The sequence below is a fragment of the Arvicanthis niloticus genome, chromosome 2, assembly GCF_011762505.2.
Source record: "Arvicanthis niloticus isolate mArvNil1 chromosome 2, mArvNil1.pat.X, whole genome shotgun sequence".
Lineage (NCBI taxonomy): Eukaryota > Metazoa > Chordata > Mammalia > Rodentia > Muridae > Arvicanthis > Arvicanthis niloticus.
Window position 1 is genome coordinate 90,499,129 of NC_047659.1, and position 22,924 is coordinate 90,522,052.

Sequence of the window (22,924 nt, forward strand, 5' to 3'; positions counted from 1 at the left end):
AGGTCTGAGTGGCTATGGAGGAGAGCGCAGTGAAGAATGAACTACGACTCCCAGCATGCCCCACTCCGCTGCCGCCTGCGCCTGGGTGAGCTGAGAGTTTCCCGGGCTGGGCTGCCCCTGGACAGCGGAGATGGGCGTGTGGGACTGGGCTGCATAACCTGAGAGGCCTGCACTGCGCTGGTGAGAAGCTAGCCTACCGATTCTGCAACGCCAAGAACTGCTATGGAGAGCAGGTGCTACGGCTGTGCTGTCAAGTTCACCCTCTTCAAGAAGGAGGCGAGTGTACTCCCAGAGAGCTGAAGGGCCAAGGGAGGACACGGGGCGAAGGGAAGGGATTTACAGGCTAAAGACTGTTGGACAGCTTTTTTCCAGTTGTGTGGTTTTAATGAAATAACCCAGTTAACATTTCTGTAAAGTGGGGCGGATGCCACTGGTTTTCGGGGTTAAGATGATGGTCTGATGAGGTCCAGTGAGATGGCTCTGTGAGTAAAAGCACTTGCTGCTAACCCTGATGACCTTAGTTCGAACCCCAGGACACACGTGGTGGAAGGAGAGAACTCCTGAAACTTATTCTCTGATCTCCACACACATGCCGTGATATGCACATGTCTGCACACATACACTCACAAAGAAATAATGTAAATTAAGAAAATCTAAAGTGGCTTTGGTGAGGTGCTAGAGCTGAAAGTACCCTAGAAATTGTAAAGTTTCCCAAAGCTACACTTTTTTTTTTTTTTAATCTCCAAGTGGAATATCTGCCACCTACATTCTACCCACTCCCCTTCTCTCTGGAACATTACATATCAATTTTGAAATCAGGGCTCAAATTTCAGCTGCCCTATTTTATTCAGAGAATGATCTAACTGAACAGTTATGTAATTTCTCTGGCCCCTGTTAAAATAGAGATAATACTGGTGGGCATCAGGATCAAATATGATAACCTATGTAAAATTATGATGGTTATATCAGATGATGAATTTTAAGATGCCAGCTTAGAAGCCCGGCAGTGGTGGCGCACACCTTTAATCCCAGCACTTGGGAGGCAGAGGCAGGTGGATTTCTGAGTTTGAGGCCAGCCTGGTCTACAGAGTGAGTTCCAGGACAGCCAGGGCTACACAGAGAAACTCTGTCTCGAAAAACCAAAAAAAAAAAAAAAAAGCCAGCTTAGTGCCTGGCACACAATTAAGTACTTAATAAATGAAGCTATTGTTACAACCCTATCCTGAGGCAGACCTCCCACCATCTCTGCCAGAGCAGAGAAAGCACAGGATCTGCACTCAACTCTGATTCTTTTTGTTGACGAGCCAGTGACCTGATACACAGGGCCTTGTTTGTCTTTGCACTACACCCCCATGGTAAGAAATTGAAAATGGTAGAGAAAGCATGTGAATTTTGCCTGAAGTTTTATCTCATTTAAACAAGACTCCGTTGCTGAACTCATCTTGGCCAGGACTCTAGGGATCCCATTCTTCCTCCTCCAAAATCCAGTCACAATTTCAATTTCATCTTTCTATGAGTGCTTAGAGGGTCTCAGAGAAGAGTCAAGGGGCTCTTCTCTGTCAAGGTGAAGACATGCATCTTCCTGCTTCATGTTTCTTATAGTATGGCTGTAAGAATTGTGGCCGAGCCTTCTGTAATGGCTGTCTTAGCTTCAGCGCTCTGGTACCCCGGGCTGGTAACACACAACAGAAAGTCTGTAAGCAGTGCCACACAGTCCTGACCAGGTGAGAGATGGGAACGGGGCAAGGGTTCAGACATGACAATAAGTATCTGGTCAGGCCTTGTGGCCTTGTGCTCCCTGGTCAGAGGTCTGCCTGGGAAGCATTTGGGGTAGAAATTGCCAGAGGGTAGGAGGGCAGGACTTCTGACACCAGTGTCCTCTGGTATCTTCTCTCTAGAGGCTCTTCTGACACTGCCTCCAAGTGGTCACCACCTCAGAACTATAAGAAGTAAGTATTGAGAAGACAGGCGGGGTTGGGAAAAGACAAGGACACCACTACCATGTCTCTCTTTCCAGTCTCCAGAACAAATGGGTGCAGGACAGAGAGAATGCCCACCTCAGGCTCCTGGCTTCCCTCTTGGATCCTGAAAGGCATTCATTAGCCAGTTATCAGAAAAGGCATTTGGGAGCTCTTTCCCTCTCAGGCATATCCTCCTGCTGGCCATCTGGGTTGGGCTGTGGTACCACATGAATAGAGGCCATAGAAGATGGCCTGTAGAGGCCCAGATGGATTTGAATGAGTACCTTCAGTCTTCTCTTTAACCTTAAGAGTCTCTACCTCATATTCACCCAGGCGTGTAGCAGCCTTGGAAGCCAAGAAAAAGCCCAGCCCTTCCCAGAGCCAGGGCCTGACCCACAAAGACCAAGCCATCGCTGAGCGTCTAGCACGCCTGCGTCAGGAAAACAAGCCCAGTGAGTGGGAGTGGGCCAGGGGACCTTTAAAAGGCACAGAGCAGGACTGAGCTTCCTCTGGCCCTTACAAATCCTCTCCTTACCAACTGCAGAGTCAGTGCCCTCACAAGCAGAGATAGAGGCACGGCTAGCTGCGCTGAAGGATGAAGTCCAGGGCCCCATTCCTTCCACACAGGAGATGGAGGATCGGCTTGCAGCATTGCAGGGCAGAGTCCCACCTCCTCACACCATGAAACCGGTGAGTGTGATGGCTTAGGAGAAAAGGATGTCCTAGGGCAAGTGCCCTTCACAAGCCCCGATACATGTATGATCCTGTGCTTTGCAGGGATCGGTAAAGCCTCCCACCCCTGCCTCCTGAGCCTTAAGTCTGCTCCTAAGCCAAAGAACAAGGGCCAAGCAGCAGGACTGAGTGCATCAGCCAAGAGTGGAGACTCAGTCCTGTGGGGAGCTGCCAGACCGACTCACCTATGTGGATTTGAATTCATCCCTTTCCCTGGGCTTTGAAAACTCTTCAGCATCCACTCCTGACTCAGACTTCTTCTGCACTCTTGGTGTGGCCTTCCCCACACCCCTTCCCCCACTGAGCTTCCCTCCTCTGCACAGGCACACCAGGCACCAGATACCAGGACCCAGGCCCAGCAGACACAGGATCTGCTAACACAGTTGACAGCTGAGGTGGCTATTGATGAAAGCTGGCAACCAAGAGCCTCAGGTAACGTGTTCCCTTGACTATTCCCAAGTCTTGTCCTGTCCCTTCTGCCTACCCTTTTGGGAGGTGAATATAAGTCAGAGAATGGGCAACACCAAAGAGCTTCTGTTTACTGAGTGCTTGCTCCAAAGAGAGCCAGCATGGGCCTCTTACACTGGCTCTAGAATCAGATGGTGAATTCCACTTCCACCACCTATACGTTACTTCACCTATCTGAATCTTTCTCATCTGTAAACTCAAGCTGTGTGCGAAAACCTATGTCCTGGGAGAAGTCATGAGGAATAAATGAAATTATACAGTAAGTGCTTGGAACTGTGCCTGGCTCATAAGTACTTGGTGAGTACTCTCTGTAGTGACTAACTACACTGACAATGAGGAAGAGGCTTCAGTGAAAAGAGTTAGGGTTCAATTGACTCCTCTCACCAGCCTCATTTCAACTGTTCGCTACCCACGTGAGCTCATGGATTGCATCGTGCACAGTATAGATGAAGGCCAAGCTGTGCAGTGTTCTGACATCACAGCACTCGTGGACAGTGGCACATGAAGGCTGCAGAGCAGTAGCTCCAGCTGGGGATGATTTCCAGCCTTAGGCACCTTTGGATTTGGTTAAAGACATTTTCATTATCACAGTTCACAGCTACTCCTGGCTTCCGGTAGGTGGAAGATGGCAGTGCTGCTGGGCACCCTATCATGCAGTTGCCAGCTCCCCACCCCTGAAAAAACATATGCCCTTAAACGTATCAGTAGAACTAAGATTGATAGCGACTGTAGAGTCTCTGTAGATGACCTCACTTATCTGGCGTATGGATCACTATCAGATGTCTTCCTGCCATTATCTAACTTAGCTGCTTCCATTATGACTTCTCCCTGCTGTTCCCGGAAGATGCTAATTCCAGCCCTGAAAGACAAAGTCTAGCTAAACCTTAGCCCCTCACATTCTGGTCCTCAGGCCGTAGGATAGCCACCCACTCAGTATGTGAGGTGTTTGCTACATTGAGGTGCTTCTCTTTTCTCTACCCTTTAAACTCCCAACACTAGATGATAGAGAAAAATGGATAGAGATGAAAGGAAAGAGATCTCTGAATAAAGTCAGGGGTTGAAAAAGAGTGACATTATAGGTAGACAGCTTCCTGTTGTTTAGGGGTGTCAAGTTCCTTGGGGACGAGACTGCTCTTAGCCTTCAGGATATCTAATTTCGTCTTCTTTTTTCTTCTCTGCACATCACTACATAGAAAACAGAAACCCACAACAACCAAAAAACTGCCAACAAGCACTCAGGGCTCTAGCATTTATATACCCTGAAAAGTCCCCAGAATTCTAAATGTCACACAATCACAGAAGCATTCTGCAGCTGGCAAAATCATACCTCTGCTAGAACACAAGGCAGATCAGTCAGCCGCTGTGGAAAATCTGAAGCAGCCCCATGTTCCACAGTTGGGATTAAAACAAAAACATATCCTTATAATATTTCTTGTTTTTCAAAGAACCCAAAATTCCAAAATTGCCATTCCCAAGGTTGATGCCTTTGAAAGACACAACTAAAATTACTTGTTTTCCCAGGCATGATGGTTCACTCAGTAGTCATAGCATTGTGAGGTAAAGGCAGGAGGATCATGAGGTCCAGGCCATCAAGTGGAGGGATAGGGGCACCAGCCACAAAACCTTTGACCTATAGTTTGTCATCCCTGCAAAATCATCATCAGAGTGTTCAGAGAGACTTCATCCAGCAACTTATGGGAACAGTTGCAGACTACTTCAAACAAACATGAGGGGGAGCTCAGAGAGCCCCGCAAAGGAAGCAGAGAAAGGATCTGAGGAACTAGTGAAGTCAAGGACAACCCAAGAGAACAAGACCCACAGAAAGGAATGATTGGGATTCATGTGGGATCAAAGAATCAAGGGTCCTGTAGAGGCCTGACCCAGGTCCTCTGTATACCTGCTATGGCTGAGTAGCTGAGTGTTCTTGTGGAATTCCAACACTGGGATCAGGGGCTGTCCCTGACTCTTTTGCCTGTTTGTGGGACCCTTTTCCTCCTACTGGGTTGCCTCCTCCCTTGCTGTGGATGATTGATATCCCTGCCATGCTGTGGATGGCTTATGTCCCTGGGAGGCCTTGTCTCTTCTGAGGGGAGGTTGAAGGGGAACTGGCATGGGGCTGAAAGAAAGGGAAGTTGAGGCAGAGAGACTTGGCGGGAGGGGAGGGAGAGAAAACTGAAGTCCGGATGTGATATATGAGAAAAGAATTAAAGAAAAGAAGGAAGGAGGGAGGGAGGGAGGGAGGGAGGGAGGGAGGGAGGGAGGGAGGGTTAGTTCTAGGCCAGCCTAGACTCTACAGCAAATCCCTGTCTTTAATGAGTTTAGACTTCTGGGATGAGATCCTGGAATTCTTCTGCCTTCCTAACTGCATTACCCTTTCCAGCAGCCTCCCTCCAGAATGACCTCAACAAAGGAGCTACAAGAAACCAGCACATAAATACCCAGGGGCAGGCCAGCCAGTCTCTGGAGGAAGAGAAGAACAAGCTACTGGCTGAGGCAGCCGTTGAGCTACAGGAGGAGAACACCAGGCAGGAACAGATCCTGGCTCTTGCCAGAAGATTGGCTGTACTGCAGGGACAGGACCCCAGCAGAGGTAAAGGCTCTAGCCAGCATCCGTATTCAGGCCCCCTGGCCAAGACCTACTGCCACCACAGACTATACTTTCCCTGACAGTGCTAAAGCAGATAAAAGGGTTCCTGTGCCAAAGGGTATGCCATGTGCTCTGCAGAGCCATGACATGGTGGGCAGAGCAGAGAATGCGGACTCTGAGGCAGCCTTACTGGGGCAATGGAACCTTCAGTCTCCTCTGGTGCTAATGCTTCTCATTCTGACCTCTGCTCTCAGGGCTGATGGTCCAGCCTTGCAGGGCTAGGGTAGGGGGGCAAGCAGCTTGGTTCTCAGCTATGAACTAAGTGCTCTCAGGAGCCGAGCGTTCTAGGAGGCAAGAGGAAAGCCGTTTGGTGAAATCTCTCACTTCTTCCTGTGTTCCTGCCCCTCCTTCAAGTGACCCTCCAGGACTATCACCTCCCAGACAGTGATGAGGATGAAGAGACAGCCATCCAGAGAGTCTTGCAGCAGGTAGTCCTGTTACCCACCCAGTCACCCTGTTCTGCCTCTGCCTCACTGCTCAGGGTTGAACCAGCTGTCTGCTCTCAGGCACTGGGCTCTGCTCCAGGGCCACATGAACAGTCATTCCTCAGTGCTCCTTCTGGCTGGGGTCCTGTTCTTCCTGGTGTCCTGAGATAGGAAATATGTAGTCATAGGTAGGAGGTAAAGAGGGAAGTGTGAGAAGTCTGTACTTTTGGTTTCTTAAAAAAACACACACACACATAAATATTATAAGAATGTGTTTTTCTTTTAATCCCACGTGTGGGATGTGGGGCTGCTTTGGACTGTGCAGCAGCTGACCATGACTTCCCTCGTGCTCTAGCAGAGGCATGGTTTTTCCAGCTGCAGACAGCTTCTGCAATGTTGTGGTTTGTAGTAGCCATGATCAAAGAAGAACAAAAGGCAATAAATTAGATCCAGGTCTATCTATCTGTCTGTCTCTCTGTCTATCAATCTATCTATCTCCCTTTTTCTCTGCCTCCTTCCCTCCCCCTCTCCTCTTGATATCCTTTCTCTCTTATCTAGTATTAGGGAAAGAAATGGAGGGGAGGAGAACCCCAAAGGTGGTAACAGATAACCGATCAGCTGCGATGAAGAGCTGAGAAGCTAAGGCCACAAAACAGACAAATGATGGGAGGAGAGCCTGGGCTTAGAGCAGGAAGTAGTTCTTTTCCTCCCTGTTCACAGCTCACTGAAGAAGCTGCCCTAGATGAGGCAAGTGGCTTTAACATCCCTGTGGAACCTGCTCCAGCATCTCAGGCCCAACCCTGCAAGGCTGAGACTGAGGTGAGCAAGGCCTCACACAGGCTTCCATCCTGCCTTACTGCTCCATCTCTATGTTCCCATTTCTCTCTTTTCCTAAGCCCCAGTCTCTGCTTCAGGGGCCCCAGGCTAAGGAAGAAGAACTCCCCTGGTGCTGTATCTGCAATGAGGATGCTACTCTGCGCTGTGCTGGCTGTGATGGAGACCTCTACTGTGCCCGGTGCTTCCGGTGGGTGCTGGGAGAATGTTCTGAGAGGAGAATGTTCTTGGCTCCAGGGCTGCCAAGATGTCTGCCATTCACCCCTTTGTTCTGCAGGGAGGGCCATGATAACTTTGACCTTAAAGAACATCAGACTTCTCCCTACCACCCCTGACCACCTTGCCAAGAACACTGAGGATAACCTAATGATCTCCTGAGGTGGCAGTTCCAAAGGCAACCAGCAGGCTGGGAAGACACCTGGGCTAAGTCTCAGGGCATCCAGAGGGATAGCAGATCCTGCTTTGAGAGTTAACATATCCCCTTGTGAGCTTCACAGTTCCTGGAAGGAAGGAAGAGTCCATTGAAGATAATGACTCTTAGAAGGGACAGCTGAAAGGAGGAGTCCAGGCCCTCCTCTAAGAGGCTGACCTCAAACAAAGGCAGATGGGGAAGACCAGACTGAAGCTGAGGATGATACCTGAAACCTGGTGCCTTGCCCAGTCCTGGCCTATAGTGGATCTAATAAAATGTTAATTCATTGGTCCCAGATGGTTTTTTTGTCCTGGAGATTCAACCCAGGGCCTTGCACATGCTACAGAAGGATGCTACATCCCTCACTCCTGAACCTTTCAATTGTGTGTTTGTTACTGGCACTACTGGGGATTGAACTCACATCCTCATACATGCTAATTATGTGCTCTACCACTGACCTATACCTCCAGGTGCCCAACACCTTCTATATCTAGAACCTCACGGCCCCTGAACCTGGAGCATATGAGAGTTGCTAAGAAACAGAGAAGGTTAGAAGCAGACTCCTGTGGAATTCATGAAAAGCTGGAGCTAGCTGTTCTGTAAGCTCCCAGCAAGGACAGTCCCACTTCCTGGTGGCCTCATTCAAGTAAGCATGAATATTCACCTAGGGAATTGTGTCTTGTACTCAGCACAGCTCACCTTAACCAGAAGACCCTTCCATGTTAGAGTTCTGTCTGTCTAATACTTAGTAGTGAATGTAGGATCAATCCATGCTTACCCTGCTTCCTCTACTCACAGAAGCCCTGGCTCCTGTCCCAACTTGTGTACCTCAAAGACCCAACAATGTCTGCCTTTAGCCATTTGGCTCAGTCTCTGGCAATGCCTTTCTCTCCACTGCATATCCTCTGTTTCTTTCCTTCCTGCCCTGCACAGGAACTAATCCAAGAAGAGAGTACAATCCAGAGAGTCCTGCTATACTGTGTGTGGAGGAGGGATCAGCCTCCCTGGATGCTCCTGTGAGATCCAGTGAGGTGTTTCCTGTTGCCTATTCAGTGGAATTCTAAACTTGTCTCTGCCAGTTAGGCCCTTCTTGTTGGTGACACCAGGCTGCCATGTGCTTTACCCACATGGCCTCCAGGCCTCACTATTCCAGTCTCTTCAAAGCTAAGCTGTGGTCTCTGTCTCTGCATTCCCAACACCTGTTGGCATGGGTATGTGGGATGATGGTGGGTGGATGGATGCATAACATGGGTAGAGCCAAATGACTTAGGATGCTGGTCTTCCAAGATATCACTTTCCCTCTCCCATCCCCAGCATGGATACACATCACACTCCCTTATTCTGGGCTTCTAAAGGTTTTATCTTGGCTGCCAAGTAAAACATTAGACACAACTACAGCTGACTCCCAGAGAGCTCGGCTGAGAGAGCCAGTTGTGGCTGCACACACGTGGGCTATACAAGTGTCTCTCTTTGTCTTCTGCAGCTCTTGTCTGTATGGAAGACCTTTCAGCCAGTATCCAGGTCAGGGCTGTAGGTCCTGGCCAGTATCCTGTGGATCCTGACAGTGCTGAGGCTTCAGAAGATGGTCCCTCCAGGATTATTTCGAAGGCCTGCTGAGTCTCCGAAGTCTCTTGAGTTGACTGAGTAGCTCAGAGATAAAAGGCTGAGGGAGAGAGAACACTAAAATCAACGTAGGAAATCAGTCACTACGCTGCCTTCCTTAATCTGTCTTCCAACTGTCCTCAGAGCAAGAAACAGAAAGAATGATCAAGGGCCAAGCATTCCTCTCACAGGCTCCTCTCTATTTCTTACATCCTCCCCCTAAGGCTTCCTTCTAATGCAGTAGCAGAATGTGCCTTACCTCTCTGTTGCCTGGGCAGTCTTGGAGAATGGCCTGAGAAAAGAGAGCAAGCTGAACTGAGCCATGGTACTTCCCCACCAGTCTCCCAAGAATCCTCCCTGGAAATTGGTTCTTTGCAGCTGTCAGTTATCTCTGTTGATTAGAGAGTGCTGCTAATACATGGTACTTCTCATACCACCCAAGGAAGCAGGCCTAGGCTCCAAGCCCAGCTTCCCACCCACAGCCTCCCATCCTACCTCCAGCTGAGTCCTTTGCTCCTCTGTGGACAATTCCATGAGAGCCTCCAGATCAATCTCAGGCTCAGAAAGTTCTTCTTGACCCTAGTTGAGAGTAACAGAGGCATCTGACCACCTGGTGCTAGAAGGGCAGTTACTGACAGGACTCACCATCTCTGCCTTCATCTGCTGATCTTCATATTGATCCCCCTCCTCAGCTAACTCACAAGGAGCATTGATTTTCCTATTGATAAATGTTTACTAGGTACCTACTATATTCTATGCAAACATGTTAAGAGTTATACAAAAAGAGGTCTTCAGGTGTGCCTGTGCTCTCAGTGCTGAGGCTAAGGACAGATGATCATGAGTTTCAGACCAACCTAGACTCCATAGTGGGCAAAGGAGGGGGAATGCCTCATGGAGAGGGCTCAGCAGATCAGAACCCTGGCTGCTCTCCCAGAGAACCTGAATTAGATTTCCAGCACCTCATGGAGGCCCACAACTGTTTCCAACTCCAGTTTTAGTGCTTCCTGTACCTTTTTCTGGACTCCCAGGCTATCTAGGTACTGAGACCCCCTGTCTCAAAAACAAAACAGGTAAATTGTGCAATATATGAATCATATTAAAAATCATAGAAAAGCTATTTCTAGAAGTTACAGTCATGAGCTATTGAGTAAATGTTGCTGGCTTGAGTTCAACAAGAAAAGTTTAGCTGGGTGGTGGTGGCGCACGCCTTTAATCCCAGCACTTGGGAGGCAGAGACAGGCGGATTTCTGAGTTCGAGGCCAGCCTGGTCTACAGAGTGAGTTCCAGGACAGCCAGGACTACACAGAGAAACCCTGTCTCGAAAAACGAAGAAAAAAAAAGAAAAGTCCAGTGTCTGGGTCCCACAAGGACAGAACACACTGAAGGTGTCCTCTGTGCTCCACGTGCACACTGTAGCACACACCCCATCTCCAACAGTAAAGTAAGTAAGTTAAACTTCAGAAAATTGAAAAGTTACAGTCTGCCCGGTGTGTCAGCAGTTTCTCTATGAGTGGAGGTCAGCCTAGACTGATAGTCCAGGACAGCCAGGACTACATAGAGAGACCCTGTCTCAAAACAGAACAAGAAAAGTTACAGACGCAGGCGCTGGAGGAGATACCTCAGCAGCAGAGCAATGACGGCTCTTCGAGAGAGCTGAATTGGGTTCCAGCACCTATATCTTCACACTCCCATAACTGCAGCTCCAGGGGAATCTGACCCCTCACATACTTGGGCCCATGTCCACTTATGCACACTTGGCAGTGTAAGGTTTTATAAAGGGCAAAACACACTCACTGTATTTATTTTGGTCACTGTAAAAGGACACATTTTATTCCATGTAGGTTTATATTCAATAAAAGTGACTTTTTAAATTATGAATAAATTATGAATAAGTAAATAACACAGATCAAATAATGTATCAAAAAGAAAAGAACTCCCATCTTCCTTCCTTCTCTTTCCACTGTTAACACTCAAGAACTTTTCCTTTTTTAAAAAATCACTATTTCTTGAGTCAGCCCCTTCCCTAAAGCTCTAGACTTCCTCCTGCACTTCTTTCACATATAGTGGACTTCATTCAAAGCTCGTAGACTTTATGTGTGTTTGTCAAAAGATGGCAGCTGGGTGGTGGTGGCATAGCACTCAGGAGGCAGAAACAGGCAGATCTCTGTGAGTTCAAGGCCAGCCACAATAAACAGATATATAGAAAACAGGTAGATCAATAAACGAAGGCCTGTTGTATATCAAAGATGAAAGTGGGTCTTAGGAGTATAACACCAAGACAGACAGACAATATGATCCTGCCCTTGAAAAGCCTACAGACAACTGGAAGAGCAGTTACAATAGAAGGTGACAGACAGACAGATGCCTTGATGAGAGAACACAGAAGTCTATGGGAAGGAAAGCTCACACATGACCATGGGAGTCTATGGAAAGGAAAGCTCACACATGACCATGGGAGTCCATGGGAAGGAAAGCTCACCAATCCAGGGGTCAGGAAGATTCCTGGAAGAAGTTGTCTCTGAAATCTGGAGCTTAAGAAGTAACCAGATACTGGGTAGTTCTGTCAGTAGAGTGCTTGCCTAACATGCACAAAACCCTGGATTCAGGCCTCAGGACCAGCATATACCCAGTATATATACACTTGTAATCCCAGCACTTGGGAGAGAGACATAAGATCACCCTTGGCTACTAAACGTGAGATGACTCCCCGTTTCATAAATAAATAAATAAATAAATAAATAAATAAATGTGGGAATTTCTGGTTTCATTAGAGACCCAGTTGTGTCATATGATGTTTTTCTGAAGACTGTTTTATGAAAGGATGTTTTGCTGAGAACAGACACATGGCATTTTTCTGGAAGCTGTCTGGTGAAAGGTCATGTGACGTTTTGCTGGAGAGGATGCTTGAAAGGACACATGATGTTTGGAAAGAGTATAAGTATGACCTAATAGACAGTAGGTGATCCTCTGGCATTGGTTCACCTTGCTTTCTACACTTACTATCTTTGCTTGTCATAACTTTGTAGAGAAAAACACACCAAAGAACTTCTGGTTGAGTTCTGGCTGCTTCTTACTGTTTTAGTGGAGCTTTGGGGTTTCTTCTGGATTAAGCTGCTACTGTTGATTCCAGTTGGTGTTTTGCTAGTGAACTAGACTGCTAACAACAAAGATTGAAATCGCCTCAAAGAACTACTTTTTTTTTTTTTTTTTTTTTGGTTTTTCAAGACAGGGTTTCTCTGTGTAGCCCTGGCTGTCCTGGAACTCTGTAGACCTGGCTGGCCTCGAACTCAGAAATCTGCCTGCCTCTGCCTCCTAAGTGCTGGGATTAAAGGCATGCTCCACCACTGCCCGGCAAGGAACTACTTCTAAACAGGTCTGTGCCGCCCTTGTCCTATTAACCATCTTCCTCCCTAACCTTTGGTGGGCGGGCTATAAGGGAGGTTGAAGCATTTAAGAACCCTTATTAAAATAGGTTTTGAAAAATATAAGCCTACAATAAGTAAACAAACAAACAAACAAACGTCACCAAATCCTGATGCTTAGGGCCAGGAGTGACAAGCACTAGGTTATTCTCATAATGTAGTTGTTAACTAGAAAATCACACAAAATATACAGTCAGATGTGAGAACACACACTTGGTCTTAGCACTTGTGAAGGTGAAGCAGAAGAATTGATGAAAGCTTTAAGCTAGCCTAGGCTACATGGCAAGTAATAGGACAGCCAGGGTTACAAACACACACACACACAGACACACACACACACACACACACACACACACATACACAAAACAAGCCAAGGTCAGACTTAACAGCACACATCTTTGACTGCAGCATTCTGAAGACAGAGCCAGGAAGTTCTCTCTAGATTCAAGCCTAGCCTACTCTGCATAATGAATTCTAGGTTAGCCAATGCTACACAAGGAGACCCTATCTTGTGGGGAGGGGCTCAGCAGATAAAGACACTTGACACACAGGTTCAGTTTGATCTCACAGTGGGAGGAGAAAACCAATTCTCTGAAAGTTGACCTTTGATCTCTACATGTGCATAATGACGTGGGTGCACACAGACACAAATCACACATATATGAACACACACCGTAATAAATAAATTCCAGAAAATGAAAAACAGAGGGTGTGGTAGAACATGCCTATAATTCCAGCACTCACTAGTCAAGGCAGGAAGATCAGAAGTTCAAGGTCATCCTAGACTACAGAGAACCTTTCAGACTAGCCTGAGCTATTTGAGACTGTTTCAAATAAAACAAAAGGTGGGAAGCTGGAGAGATAATATCTAAGGTGCTCGCTACTTGTGCATGAAGACCTGAGGCTGACTCTCGGCACGCACATCAAAAGATGTGTCAAGTGCCTGCAATCCCAGAGGCAGAGCAGAGCTGGGAGTCCACCTGGAACTTGGTGGTCTGCTAGCCTTGCCTACAGTCCAGGAAGCCCTGAGTCCTAGGAGAGCTCCTATCTCAAACATACAAGGCGTGGACAGGAGCAGAGAGATGTCTCAATGGTTAGGGGCACCTGCTGTTCTTGCAGAGGAACCAGCATCCTCATCAGGTAGCTCACAAGCTCCTGTAACTCCAGAATCTGTCACTCTGTCAGCATGGACACCGCATGCCTGTGTGAGTCAAAATAAATCAACCCTACACATAAAATAGAAACAAATGTTTTAGATGTGTTCATTTTCTTTTACGTGTATAAGTGTTTTGTCTGCGTGTATGTGTGTGCACCATGGTGTCTGTGGCGGTCAGAAGAGTGTGCCACCTCCCCTGGAACTGGAGTTATGGATGGCTGAAAGCAACCATGTGAGTGCTAGGGACTAAACTTGGGTCCACTGCAATAACAAGAAGTGAGCCTAAACTCGGCCATCTCTCCAGTCACAAAAAAAGTAATTTAACAAAGAGTAGACAGCTCCTGAGGATGACATCTGAAGTTGACCTATAGTTGATACACACACCCACCAATAATAATAAATTAATAATAGAATAAAATGTGAGGCACAGATGTACATACCTGTTACCACAATATTTGGGCTAAAACAGGAAGCCAGTCTGAGCTACATCATCCCTTCCAGGCCAATTTGGGCTACAGAAGGAAACACTGTTTCAAAAAACCACAACCGGTGCTGGAGAGATGGCTCTGTGGATCAGAGCAGTAGCCTCTCTTCCTGTGGATCTGAGATCAATTCCCAGCACCCACATGAGGGCTCACAACTGTTTGTGACTCCAGTTCCAGGAGATCCAAAAACGTCTGGCTTCCTCAGGTACCAGACAGAAACATTCATACATATAAAATAATAATTTTTTAAAAATGTGAACAATATTTTCAGACATTGGAAAATAAGGAACTTGGGGCTGTGAACCAAGAAAGAATAGAAACAAGAGGTGGCAGAGTGCTTGCCTAGCATGCACAGGTTTACCCCAAGTTCCTTATAAACCAGGCCTGGGGATACAGCCTGTATCCAGCACCTGGGAGCTGGAGCTTGAAGGGTTAGGAGTTCAAGGTCATTCTCAGTTCCATAGAGAGTTTGAAGCCAGTCTTGGCTGCCTTAGATTCTATCTCAAATAAACAATGTAACAATAACAAAACCCAGGTAGATGGATGGATTAAATGGATGGAACTTCGTGGTGAAGGTCTTGTTTTTCTTCCTATACATGAGTCCTGAGTTTAATCTTCAGTGCATTCCATAGTAGTAATAATAAATAAATAAAACCTATAAAATGGTTTGGTGTGGTGTGGCACATGACTATAATCCTAGCATCTAGGAGGCAGAAGCCGTAATGTTGCTGAAAATTTGAGGCCAGCCTGAGCTAAATAGTGAATTCTAGGCCAACCAGGGCCACAGGGCAAGACTCTGTTTCAAAACACCAAAAATAAAATAAAAGAGGCATAGAAATCCTCCAGAATTGATTATATTTTAAATAAAAGCTTTACCTGATGGAATTAGCAGCATATTTAATTCTGCAGAAAAATGGTTAGAGAAGCAGTCCAGGGCATGGCCTCAGAGTGGGAGGTAAAACAGACCCAAGGGCCTGCCCATCATCCATCATCTAACAATTGTGAGTCAGAATCTCAGAAGGCAGGGAAGAGTCGGGGCAGGTGGTACATGCCCGTAATGCCAGCTACTCTGAAGTCTTGATTTCAAGGCTAGCTTAGGCTATATACCAAGATCCTGTCTCAAAACTAAAAATAATCGTTATAAAGATTAGGATTTGGGGGCCACTGAGGCAGCTTGAGTGGTTGGAGGGGTTTGCTGCACAAACCTGACCACCTGAGTTTGATCCCTGGAACCTACATAAAAATGGAAGGAGAAAGCCAGCTTCACCAAGTTGTCTCCTCTACACACTGGGGCATGAACTCCACATATGTCTATCATGTGCATACACACATATACATTTTTTTAAAAAAGTTTATGTTTGCTTTTATAAAAGAGACTCCTGACCCCCAAAACATTACTGTCCCATTTATGTCTTTAATATATGTTGAACATGATTGACACTACAGAAAAATGTTGATAATAGAGGATTGTATCACAGTCCCAATATTTTTTCTTTTGAATCCCCTATCCCTAGTGCCAGCGTCTTACACATGCCAAGCACATGCCAAGCACATGCTCTTCCACTGAGCTCCACTCTCGGTCCCTCACATATGTTTTGAATTCCCAGAGAATAACAGCCCTGAAGTGGAAACTTATGTTTTTTTTTTTGTTTTTTTGTTTTTTTGTTTTGGAAAGTCAGTTGTGTTTGATGGTGTTTTGCTGGGGCAGACATGTGAAGGAGTGTTTTCCTGAAGCGGACACAGGTGATGTGTTTTGCTAAGGCAGACACATGAAGGAATGTTTTGCTGAAGCAGACACAGGCAAAAGGTTGTTTTGCTAAAGCAAACATGTGAAAGAACGCATGATGTTAAGAAAAACCCAACAGATGGTGGATGGTGCTGGATGGTACTGGTACGCCTTGCCATTCCATAATGGCCATCCTTTGTCATGACTTCATAGAAAGAAACGCACCAAAACAACTTCTGGTGGTGTTCTGGCCGGTTCTTGCAGCTTCCTTGGACTTGGGCCGATTGATTGGCAGAATGATGTCAACTGAATCAGACTCACATGGAATTTTGCTAAGACAGACTCACATGGTGAAGCAAGATCTGTGGGAGAACCCATGATGTTTAGAGGGAGTATAAATAGGACCCAATGGACAGTGATGGGGGCTTGCATAGCTAACTTTGCATTGCTGGTCTCACGGTTTCACTGATCTTAACTTCATTGACAGAAGCATGGCAGAATACTTCTCCTGGCATCCCTGCTGGTCCTGGTCGCTCCTGCTGACTTGTGCCAATTTGGCTGAGGCCTGGCTGTTTCTGCTGGATCATGCAACCACTGCATGGTTGCCATCCTGACTCTACTAAACTGGACTGCTGGTATATAGCCTGACAACACAGAGTGGATTTGCTCCAAAAAAACTATTTCTAAACAGGTCCGCCTCCCCCATATCCCAATAACCGTTCTTTTCCACTACCTCTTATGGGTGGTGGGCTAGAAGGGAGGTCAAAGCATTTAAGAACCCTTATTAAAAGTAGGTTTTAAAGAAAGTGAAGACAACACAGCACCACTGAGATAAACGAGTATGGTAAGCTTGCGACGCTGTTACATGTTGCAGCTTTTTGCCAGCTGTTGCTTGATTTGAACCCCTTTCTCATCTCAGTCCACACCCAGACCATGGAGACTAGCAATGAAGAACAGCCCAGATAAGCTAACTATGTCTGCTTCATTGACAATACTTGGGGTTGTGTTGTTGTTGTTTGAGACAGGGTCTCACTATATAGAAAATGCTGGCCTCAAACTCACAAAAATCTGTCTGCTTCTTGATTGCTGAGATTAAAGACATGCACCACCATGTCCAACAATACTTTTTAAAAAATTATTATTGCTATTGTGTGATGAGGGAGTGCCATGGTCAGAGGACAACGTTGTGGAATTGGTTTTCTCCTTCCACTTTTATATGGGTTCAAGGGATCAAACTCAGGTTATCGGGCTTGTGTGGCAACTGCCCTCACCTGCTGAGTCATCTCAGTGGCCCCAACAATACTTTCAATTTATTTACATATTTCATATGTATTCCCAGTTCCTTTGTGTACTTTTAGTTCAAGATAGGGTCTCACTAAAATGCCCAAGCTAGTCTTGAACTTGCAATGCTCCTGCCTCAGCCTCCTCAGTAGCTGAGTTTACAGGCCTGTGCCACCAGGTCTGACAACCACACATTTTTAAAAGTTAAAAATGTAGTCAGTTGTTGCTTTAAAATGTCACCACCTCAACAGGAGTGTGTTCCAGCTGTCAGCAGGAAAATCCAGTACCATGGAATTACTGGAAGTTCACTCTTGGTCCCCGGCAGATATGCACATTAACTTCAATGCAGCACTTAGCAACCAGAGGCAGAGCTCTCAGAAGATTTCAGGGAACTGAGTGGTATGGGAATGGGAAAAGTCAGAAGTGAGTGTGGACAAATTCTTTCAGGGGCTGATGTGACGAGGTTAAAAAAGAAGTGTGTGGGGGGAGGGGAGGATAGAAACAGTGTCTGGAGCCTGTTGTTAAGGAGAGGTCTCCTTAAATGTACAGCTGATTAAGTCTCTTCCTAGAAGCCAAATCCTCAGGCTACTTCTAGAGAGCAGAAGTCCCAGGGCCTCTACTTTGTGTGTATCCCCAGATTTAGTTTCTCACAGACCCCAGGCCAGTGACACCCATGGGGACATTGGTTCTCTGCAGAAGAAAGGCTGAGTGTCATTGAACAAGAGACACATCCCTGTACCCATTCCCAATGGTATATCAGGGCAAAGGTGGGCAGGATAGACCATGGAGGGGCACTAGAAAAGTAGACTAGAAGCTGGGTACTCTCAGAGTTCCCATGACCTCTGTCTAAATGCCCAGCCACCTGGAGCTTCCTGGGTACTTAGTTGCTTCCTGTTGGCACCTTTGGACAGTTGCCATGGAAACAACAGGGCAGGTGTTTTATGCCAGTCATTGCCTGGGAGCAGTCCTCCCACATGCCTTGTTTCCCAGTATTATGGGCACATTACAATGCAGTCTCCCTCCTCCCTCCTCGCCTTGTAAAGTGGGTTCTTGGGCTGCTGCCTTCCTCGGTTGCTTGGCAGGACTTGCCCTGAGATGTCTGAAATTTGAGACTTTTTCATTTAAGGGCACATGAAACACTTTGAAATCGAAACAGAGCGAGTGTGGAGGAGCTGGAAGTAGTAAAGTGGGGGTGGCTGGCGGTGCCCTGCAAAGTCAGAGATGGGGCCCAAGAAAGCTTAGCTCTCTAGCTCCCAACTCTGAAGCGTCTCAACCCTCTACAAGCAGCCTAAGGATGCTTCAGCCGACAAGAGCCATGCGTGCTCTAGTAGACAGTCCCTGGACATAGTGAGGAGCCATGCATGCTCTTGTAGACAGTCCCTGGACATAGTGAGCTGCAACACTGACCAGGCCCCATTGGTCATCCTTTTCTACTCTCATAGTAGGACAGCTGGCAAAGCCTCACTTGCAAGAATCACAGGCCTGAACACAGGATCCAAAGAAGGAAAGAAGGGCAAGGAGGGAGGAAGGAAGGCAGGCAGACAGGCAGGCAGGCAGACAGGCAGACAGGCAGGCAGGCAGACAGGCAGACAGGCAGACAGGCAGACAGGCAGGCAGGCAGAAGAAGAGAGCCATGTTAACAAACACTCTAGTGAACATTGAGAACTCCTGGTCTTGTGGGTTAGTCTCTAGGAACCAACCATGGGGCTTATACTCACCTAGTCATGGATTAAATTCCCATTGGCTAGCTGTTCAAATAAGTACCCAAACTTTCTAGCCAGGGGCCAAACTGTAGTTCCTAGTCCATGGCTCCCTAGCTGCATGACTTTGAGCAAGTCACTTATGCATCTCAGTAGGCTTGAATTAACTAAGTAGCTGAGGACGCCTGTGACCTTCTGACCCTCCAGCTTCTACCTCCTGTAAGAGTGTGCCACCATGAACCATGTATGCTATGCCAATCCTGGGGATCAGAGCCCAGGCTTCATCCAAACACTCTACCCACGGAGCTGTATCTACAGCTCAAGTCTCAACTCTCAGCTGTAAGACGACAGCTACCCAATGGAATTTGGGGGATGGTTAAATCAAAGAACGCATGTCCAGGCTTGCACTGTGGCTAAGACATTGTAAAGAGGTCAAAACCTTATGGTTGATGAAGCAGTTGGTACTGCTCTGGGATCAGAGTTGACAGTCCAAGTAAGAGACTACTTACTACTTGCCCCATGACCAGGGGCATCCTTCTCCGGTTGAGGATGAGGAAAGGCAGCCGGAGCCACACAGTCCAAGCTGGTTGAGGTCATGGTGTTAGGGTTTCCTTGGCTGTTCTCACTGTCTAGTCTGCATTGCCCATCCTGAGATAGTGGGGCTGGCCCACATCTGTGCTGACAATGTGGCATACGAGACAATCGGCACTGTAACCATTCCTATGTGACTTGGGATCTTAATTTTGAATTTCATTTTCATCTTAATTCATTTAAAACTAAAAGCCACAGTACTGATAGGGACAGTATTGGACGATGTGGCTTTAGTCGTGAATGTACGTTGAAGAGACAGACATAAAGCAACAAAGTCTGGCCAAGCATTTCCTCTTCAACTGTCATTTAAGTCTCAGAAAGTCTTAGCAAGGAGCTATATGGATAGCCCCATTATATAGCTCAGAAACTGAGTTTAGGCAATTCCCTTAAATGAAATCAGGTCTTCTCCATAACACAAGGGGTTAAAGAGATGGTTGGGACTTTTCTTCCATCTTAAAGGCATGCTCCATGCCGGGTGGTGGTGGTGCACACCTTTAATCCCAGCACTTGGGAGGCAGAGGCAGGCGGATTTCTGAGTTCGAAGCCAGCCTGGTCTACAGAGTGAGTTCCAGGACAGCCAAGGCTACACAGAGAAACCCTGTCTCGAAAAACAAAAAACAAAACAAACAAACAAACAAAAAAACCAAGAAGCATGCTCCATGAGAGCTTTTCAAACCAGCCCTCCAGCTCCTCTGAAAATCTCTAAGCAAGCTCTCTGCATCTCAGGACCCAACCCCAGATCCACAGTCTCCAGCAGCCCCCTCAGGCTACCCACCTGGAAGAGTTCCTGAACCTGAGCGTCTACCCACTGCTCCATCTCCAGCCAGCGCTGCAGATGACCCCGGTCATACTTCACCGTCAGCCGGCTGGGCCTCCGGGACCTGGGCAACTTAGAAATGTCCAAGTGAGTCTTTGACTCTGAGTCTGTGGATGATGTCCTCCTTCTCTTCTCAGAAGCCCAGTGGACCTTCTTATCTGGGTTGTCTGTGCCAGGGTTGGGAGACGTACAGGAAGCAGGGCTTGAAGACAGCATGGAAAGATCGGACTGTACAAGGAGCTGGGGGAAACTGCCAGTCCAGGCAAGAGCATAGAGGAAAATGAGGGGACAGAGAATGGAGGGAGAGGCCCACAAGGAAGAAAGGAGGTGGGAAGAGGGCCAAGGCTCTTGGGAGGGGCAGGGGTCAAAGATCAATAGGCCTTTAGTAAGTGCTGGGAATGAGACTCCTAGCTTCTCTCTGGCAGCCAGTGGCATTCAGAGCCATAGCCCAGCCTTCGTTCTGCAGCTGCCAGAGCCCACAGTAACATAAACTTCAAACAAGCAAAAGTCAAGAGGCTAGCAGGCTTTGAGAAAAGGAAGGAGCCTTTGAGTCCTGCTGGGTGTGGGGCTCCCACCTGTCTTCCATGGATAGCACTAGACTGTGATTAGACTCATTCACCTGAAGTCCCTCAGCATCCTGTCTTCTAGGAACTAGATGGTCCACTGCAGGCCTGAGCAGCTGTGGTTCCTGTAGGAGTAGGATTCCTACTCAGGGTGAGTCCCCACAGAGGGCAATCTCAGCCAGTGGATAGAGTTGGCAGATGGCTACCTCTGACCCTGTGGGCCCTGTGCCCTGTGTCTGGGTGTGTCTGGATCTCAGCTCTGCCACTGTGATTGTTAAAGGCAGATTTATGCAGACCTACACTGCCCGTTCTCATTCTTGGAAGCCAAGTTTACTGTCACGTGAGCCTCCCCTGATTCAGCTTCTTCCTGATAAAAGACACAGGCAGACCTGACTTCACATAAGTATCAAGACTCAGATTGGTAAGCAAGCTTGCCATCTAAAAGTACTTTCAGTTATTCAGTCCCTTATAAAAACATTTTTTAAAAATAATTTAATGCCGGGCGGTGGTGGCGCACGCCTTTAATCCCAGCACTTGGGAGGCAGAGGCAGGTGGATTTCTGAGTTCGAGGCCAGCCTGGTCTACAGAGTGAGTTCCAGGACAGCCAGGGTTACATGGAGAAACCCTGTCTCAAAAAACCAAAATAATAATAATAATAATTTTACATTTGAGAAGACTGGGTTTTTGTGGTCTGTTTTGTCTTGTTTTTCTTTTTAATGACCAGCACAGAAAAACAGATGAAAAAAAATAAAGAATTTTTCTCCCTTCTCCTGTTGGGACCTCTAACTTCTACCACCATCTTTGGCTTTAGTTCTCTTGAGATAATGATTGTCCTTTTATGTGGTATCATCTGGTGTGTGTGTGTGTGTGTCTGTATGTGCTGAGGAAGTGCTACCACTGATCAATAACTGTCGCCACCTTGGGTCCTGTACATGTTAATTAAAAACATATACTTATTATTATTGTGTGTAATGCAGGTGAGCACACGCCACGGTACATGTGTGGGGTCAGAGGACAGCGTGCTTCTCCCTCCGTGTGACAGAAACAGCCTCTCTCTCAAGGCTGTTTCTGTGGCACTATGTGCTCAGGGCTAGATGGACTGTGATCTGGGTAATTCTCCTGTCTCTGTCTTCAAGCCACTGATAAGAGATGTGTAGCACTGGGGACAGCTTTTACACAGGATCCAAGGACTGCGCTCAGGTCACCAAGCACTTTTATACACTGAGCCATCTTGCCAGCCCTATTCTCTCTCAGTCTCTCTCCATCTCTCTGCCTCCCTCACTCTCTGTCTCTGTCTCTGTCTCTCTCTCTCTCTCTCTCTCTCTCGCTCTCGCTCTCTTTTCTCTCTTTCATCCCAGGTTGGCTTTATGTATGTGTATGTGTGTAGGTCTATGCACATGGATAGAGACTGCAGAGTCTAGAAAAGGGGATCAGGTCCCCTTGAGTTGGTTATCACAGGCTGTTGTGAGCTGCCTGTCTTTTTGTTGTTGTTAGTTTTTGTTGCTGCTGTTGTTGTTTCAAGACAAGGTTTCTCTGTGTAGCCCTAGCTGTCCTGGAACTCACTCTGTAGACCAGGCCTTAATCTACTTTCTTTTTTTCCTTCTCTTCTCTCTTCTCTCTTTCCCTCTCTCATTCTTTCTCTTATTCTTTCTTTCTCTCACTCTCACTCTCTAGCAACAAAAAAAAAAATCCATATTTAATTTGCTTTGTTTTGCTGTGATAAACACCAAGACCAAAAGCAACTTGGGAGGAAAGTGTTTATTTCACATACAGCTACATTGTAAAGAGAAGCCTAGGTAGAAACACAGAGGCAGGAGCTGACACAGGAGCCTTGGAAGAGTCCTGCTTGCTGGCTTGTTCCTCATGGCTAGCTCAACATGCTTTCTCAACCCATTGAAGACCACCAGCTCTGGCACCACCACAGTGAGCTGGGCCCTCCCCCACAAATCATTAATAATAATAATAATAATAATAATAATAATAATAATAATAATAATAAAGCAAAGCCCCATTGGCTTGCCCAAGCCAATCTTTTCTTTTCTTTCTTTCTTTCTTTCTTTCTTTCTTTCTTTCTTTCTTTCTTTCTTAAAGATTTATTTGAG

General features: G+C 46.8%; 2 protein-coding genes across 6 annotated transcripts; one reads left to right on the forward strand and one right to left on the reverse strand.

Annotated features, from left to right (window-relative positions):
• The first annotated feature begins 40 nt into the window (after window positions 1-40).
• Window positions 41-7,771, forward strand: Zfyve19 (zinc finger FYVE-type containing 19). Of its 4 annotated transcripts, none has more exons than XM_034494744.2 (11): window positions 41-276; window positions 1,603-1,724; window positions 1,899-1,949; window positions 2,295-2,413; window positions 2,506-2,651; window positions 3,017-3,125; window positions 5,542-5,751; window positions 6,163-6,236; window positions 6,954-7,052; window positions 7,130-7,257; window positions 7,345-7,771. In XM_034494744.2, exons 1-11 carry the CDS (start codon window positions 223-225, stop codon window positions 7,400-7,402), a joined length of 1,170 nt encoding a protein of 389 aa, XP_034350635.1. In that variant the 5' UTR covers window positions 41-222; the 3' UTR covers window positions 7,403-7,771. The 4 variants fall into 4 exon arrangements, with proteins under 4 accessions (XP_034350635.1, XP_034350637.1, XP_034350636.1 ...); XM_034494746.2 differs by having other exon boundaries at window positions 42-276; window positions 7,148-7,257; XM_034494745.2 differs by having other exon boundaries at window positions 42-276; window positions 5,545-5,751.
• Window positions 7,772-8,906: 1,135 nt separating this feature from the next.
• On the reverse strand, window positions 8,907-20,849 carry Ppp1r14d (protein phosphatase 1 regulatory inhibitor subunit 14D). Of its 2 annotated transcripts, XM_034496083.2 has the most exons (5): window positions 20,218-20,849; window positions 18,186-18,250; window positions 9,577-9,660; window positions 9,341-9,373; window positions 8,907-9,142 (listed from the first exon to the last, which is right to left on the reverse strand). In XM_034496083.2, exons 1-5 carry the CDS (start codon window positions 20,692-20,694, stop codon window positions 9,055-9,057), a joined length of 747 nt encoding a protein of 248 aa, XP_034351974.2. In that variant the 5' UTR covers window positions 20,695-20,849; the 3' UTR covers window positions 8,907-9,054. The 2 variants fall into 2 exon arrangements, with proteins under 2 accessions (XP_034351974.2, XP_034351975.1); XM_034496084.2 differs by lacking the exon at window positions 18,186-18,250 and having other exon boundaries at window positions 20,218-20,610.
• Between the last annotated feature and the right edge of the window lie 2,075 nt (window positions 20,850-22,924).

What these genes read in the sequence shown, in the direction of transcription:
- Zfyve19 (XM_034494744.2), top strand. Translation starts at nt 223, where the DNA reads ATGGAGAGCAGGTGCTACGGCTGTGCTGTCAAGTTCACCCTCTTCAAG. An exon ending in TCACCCTCTTCAAGAAGGAG is followed by an intron (nt 277 to 1,602) that starts GCGAGTGTACTC and finishes TGTTTCTTATAG; the next exon opens with TATGGCTGTAAGAATTGTGG. An exon ending in TGCCACACAGTCCTGACCAG is followed by an intron (nt 1,725 to 1,898) that starts GTGAGAGATGGG and finishes TCTTCTCTCTAG; the next exon opens with AGGCTCTTCTGACACTGCCT.
- Ppp1r14d (XM_034496083.2), bottom strand. Translation starts at nt 20,694, where the DNA reads ATGCCACTGGCTGCCAGAGAGAAGCTAGGAGTCTCATTCCCAGCACTT. An exon ending in AGCAAAGGACTCAGCTGGAG is followed by an intron (nt 9,374 to 9,576) that starts GTAGGATGGGAG and finishes CTCTTTTCTCAG; the next exon opens with GCCATTCTCCAAGACTGCCC. An exon ending in ACTGCCCAGGCAACAGAGAG is followed by an intron (nt 9,143 to 9,340) that starts GTAAGGCACATT and finishes TCTCTCCCTCAG; the next exon opens with CCTTTTATCTCTGAGCTACT.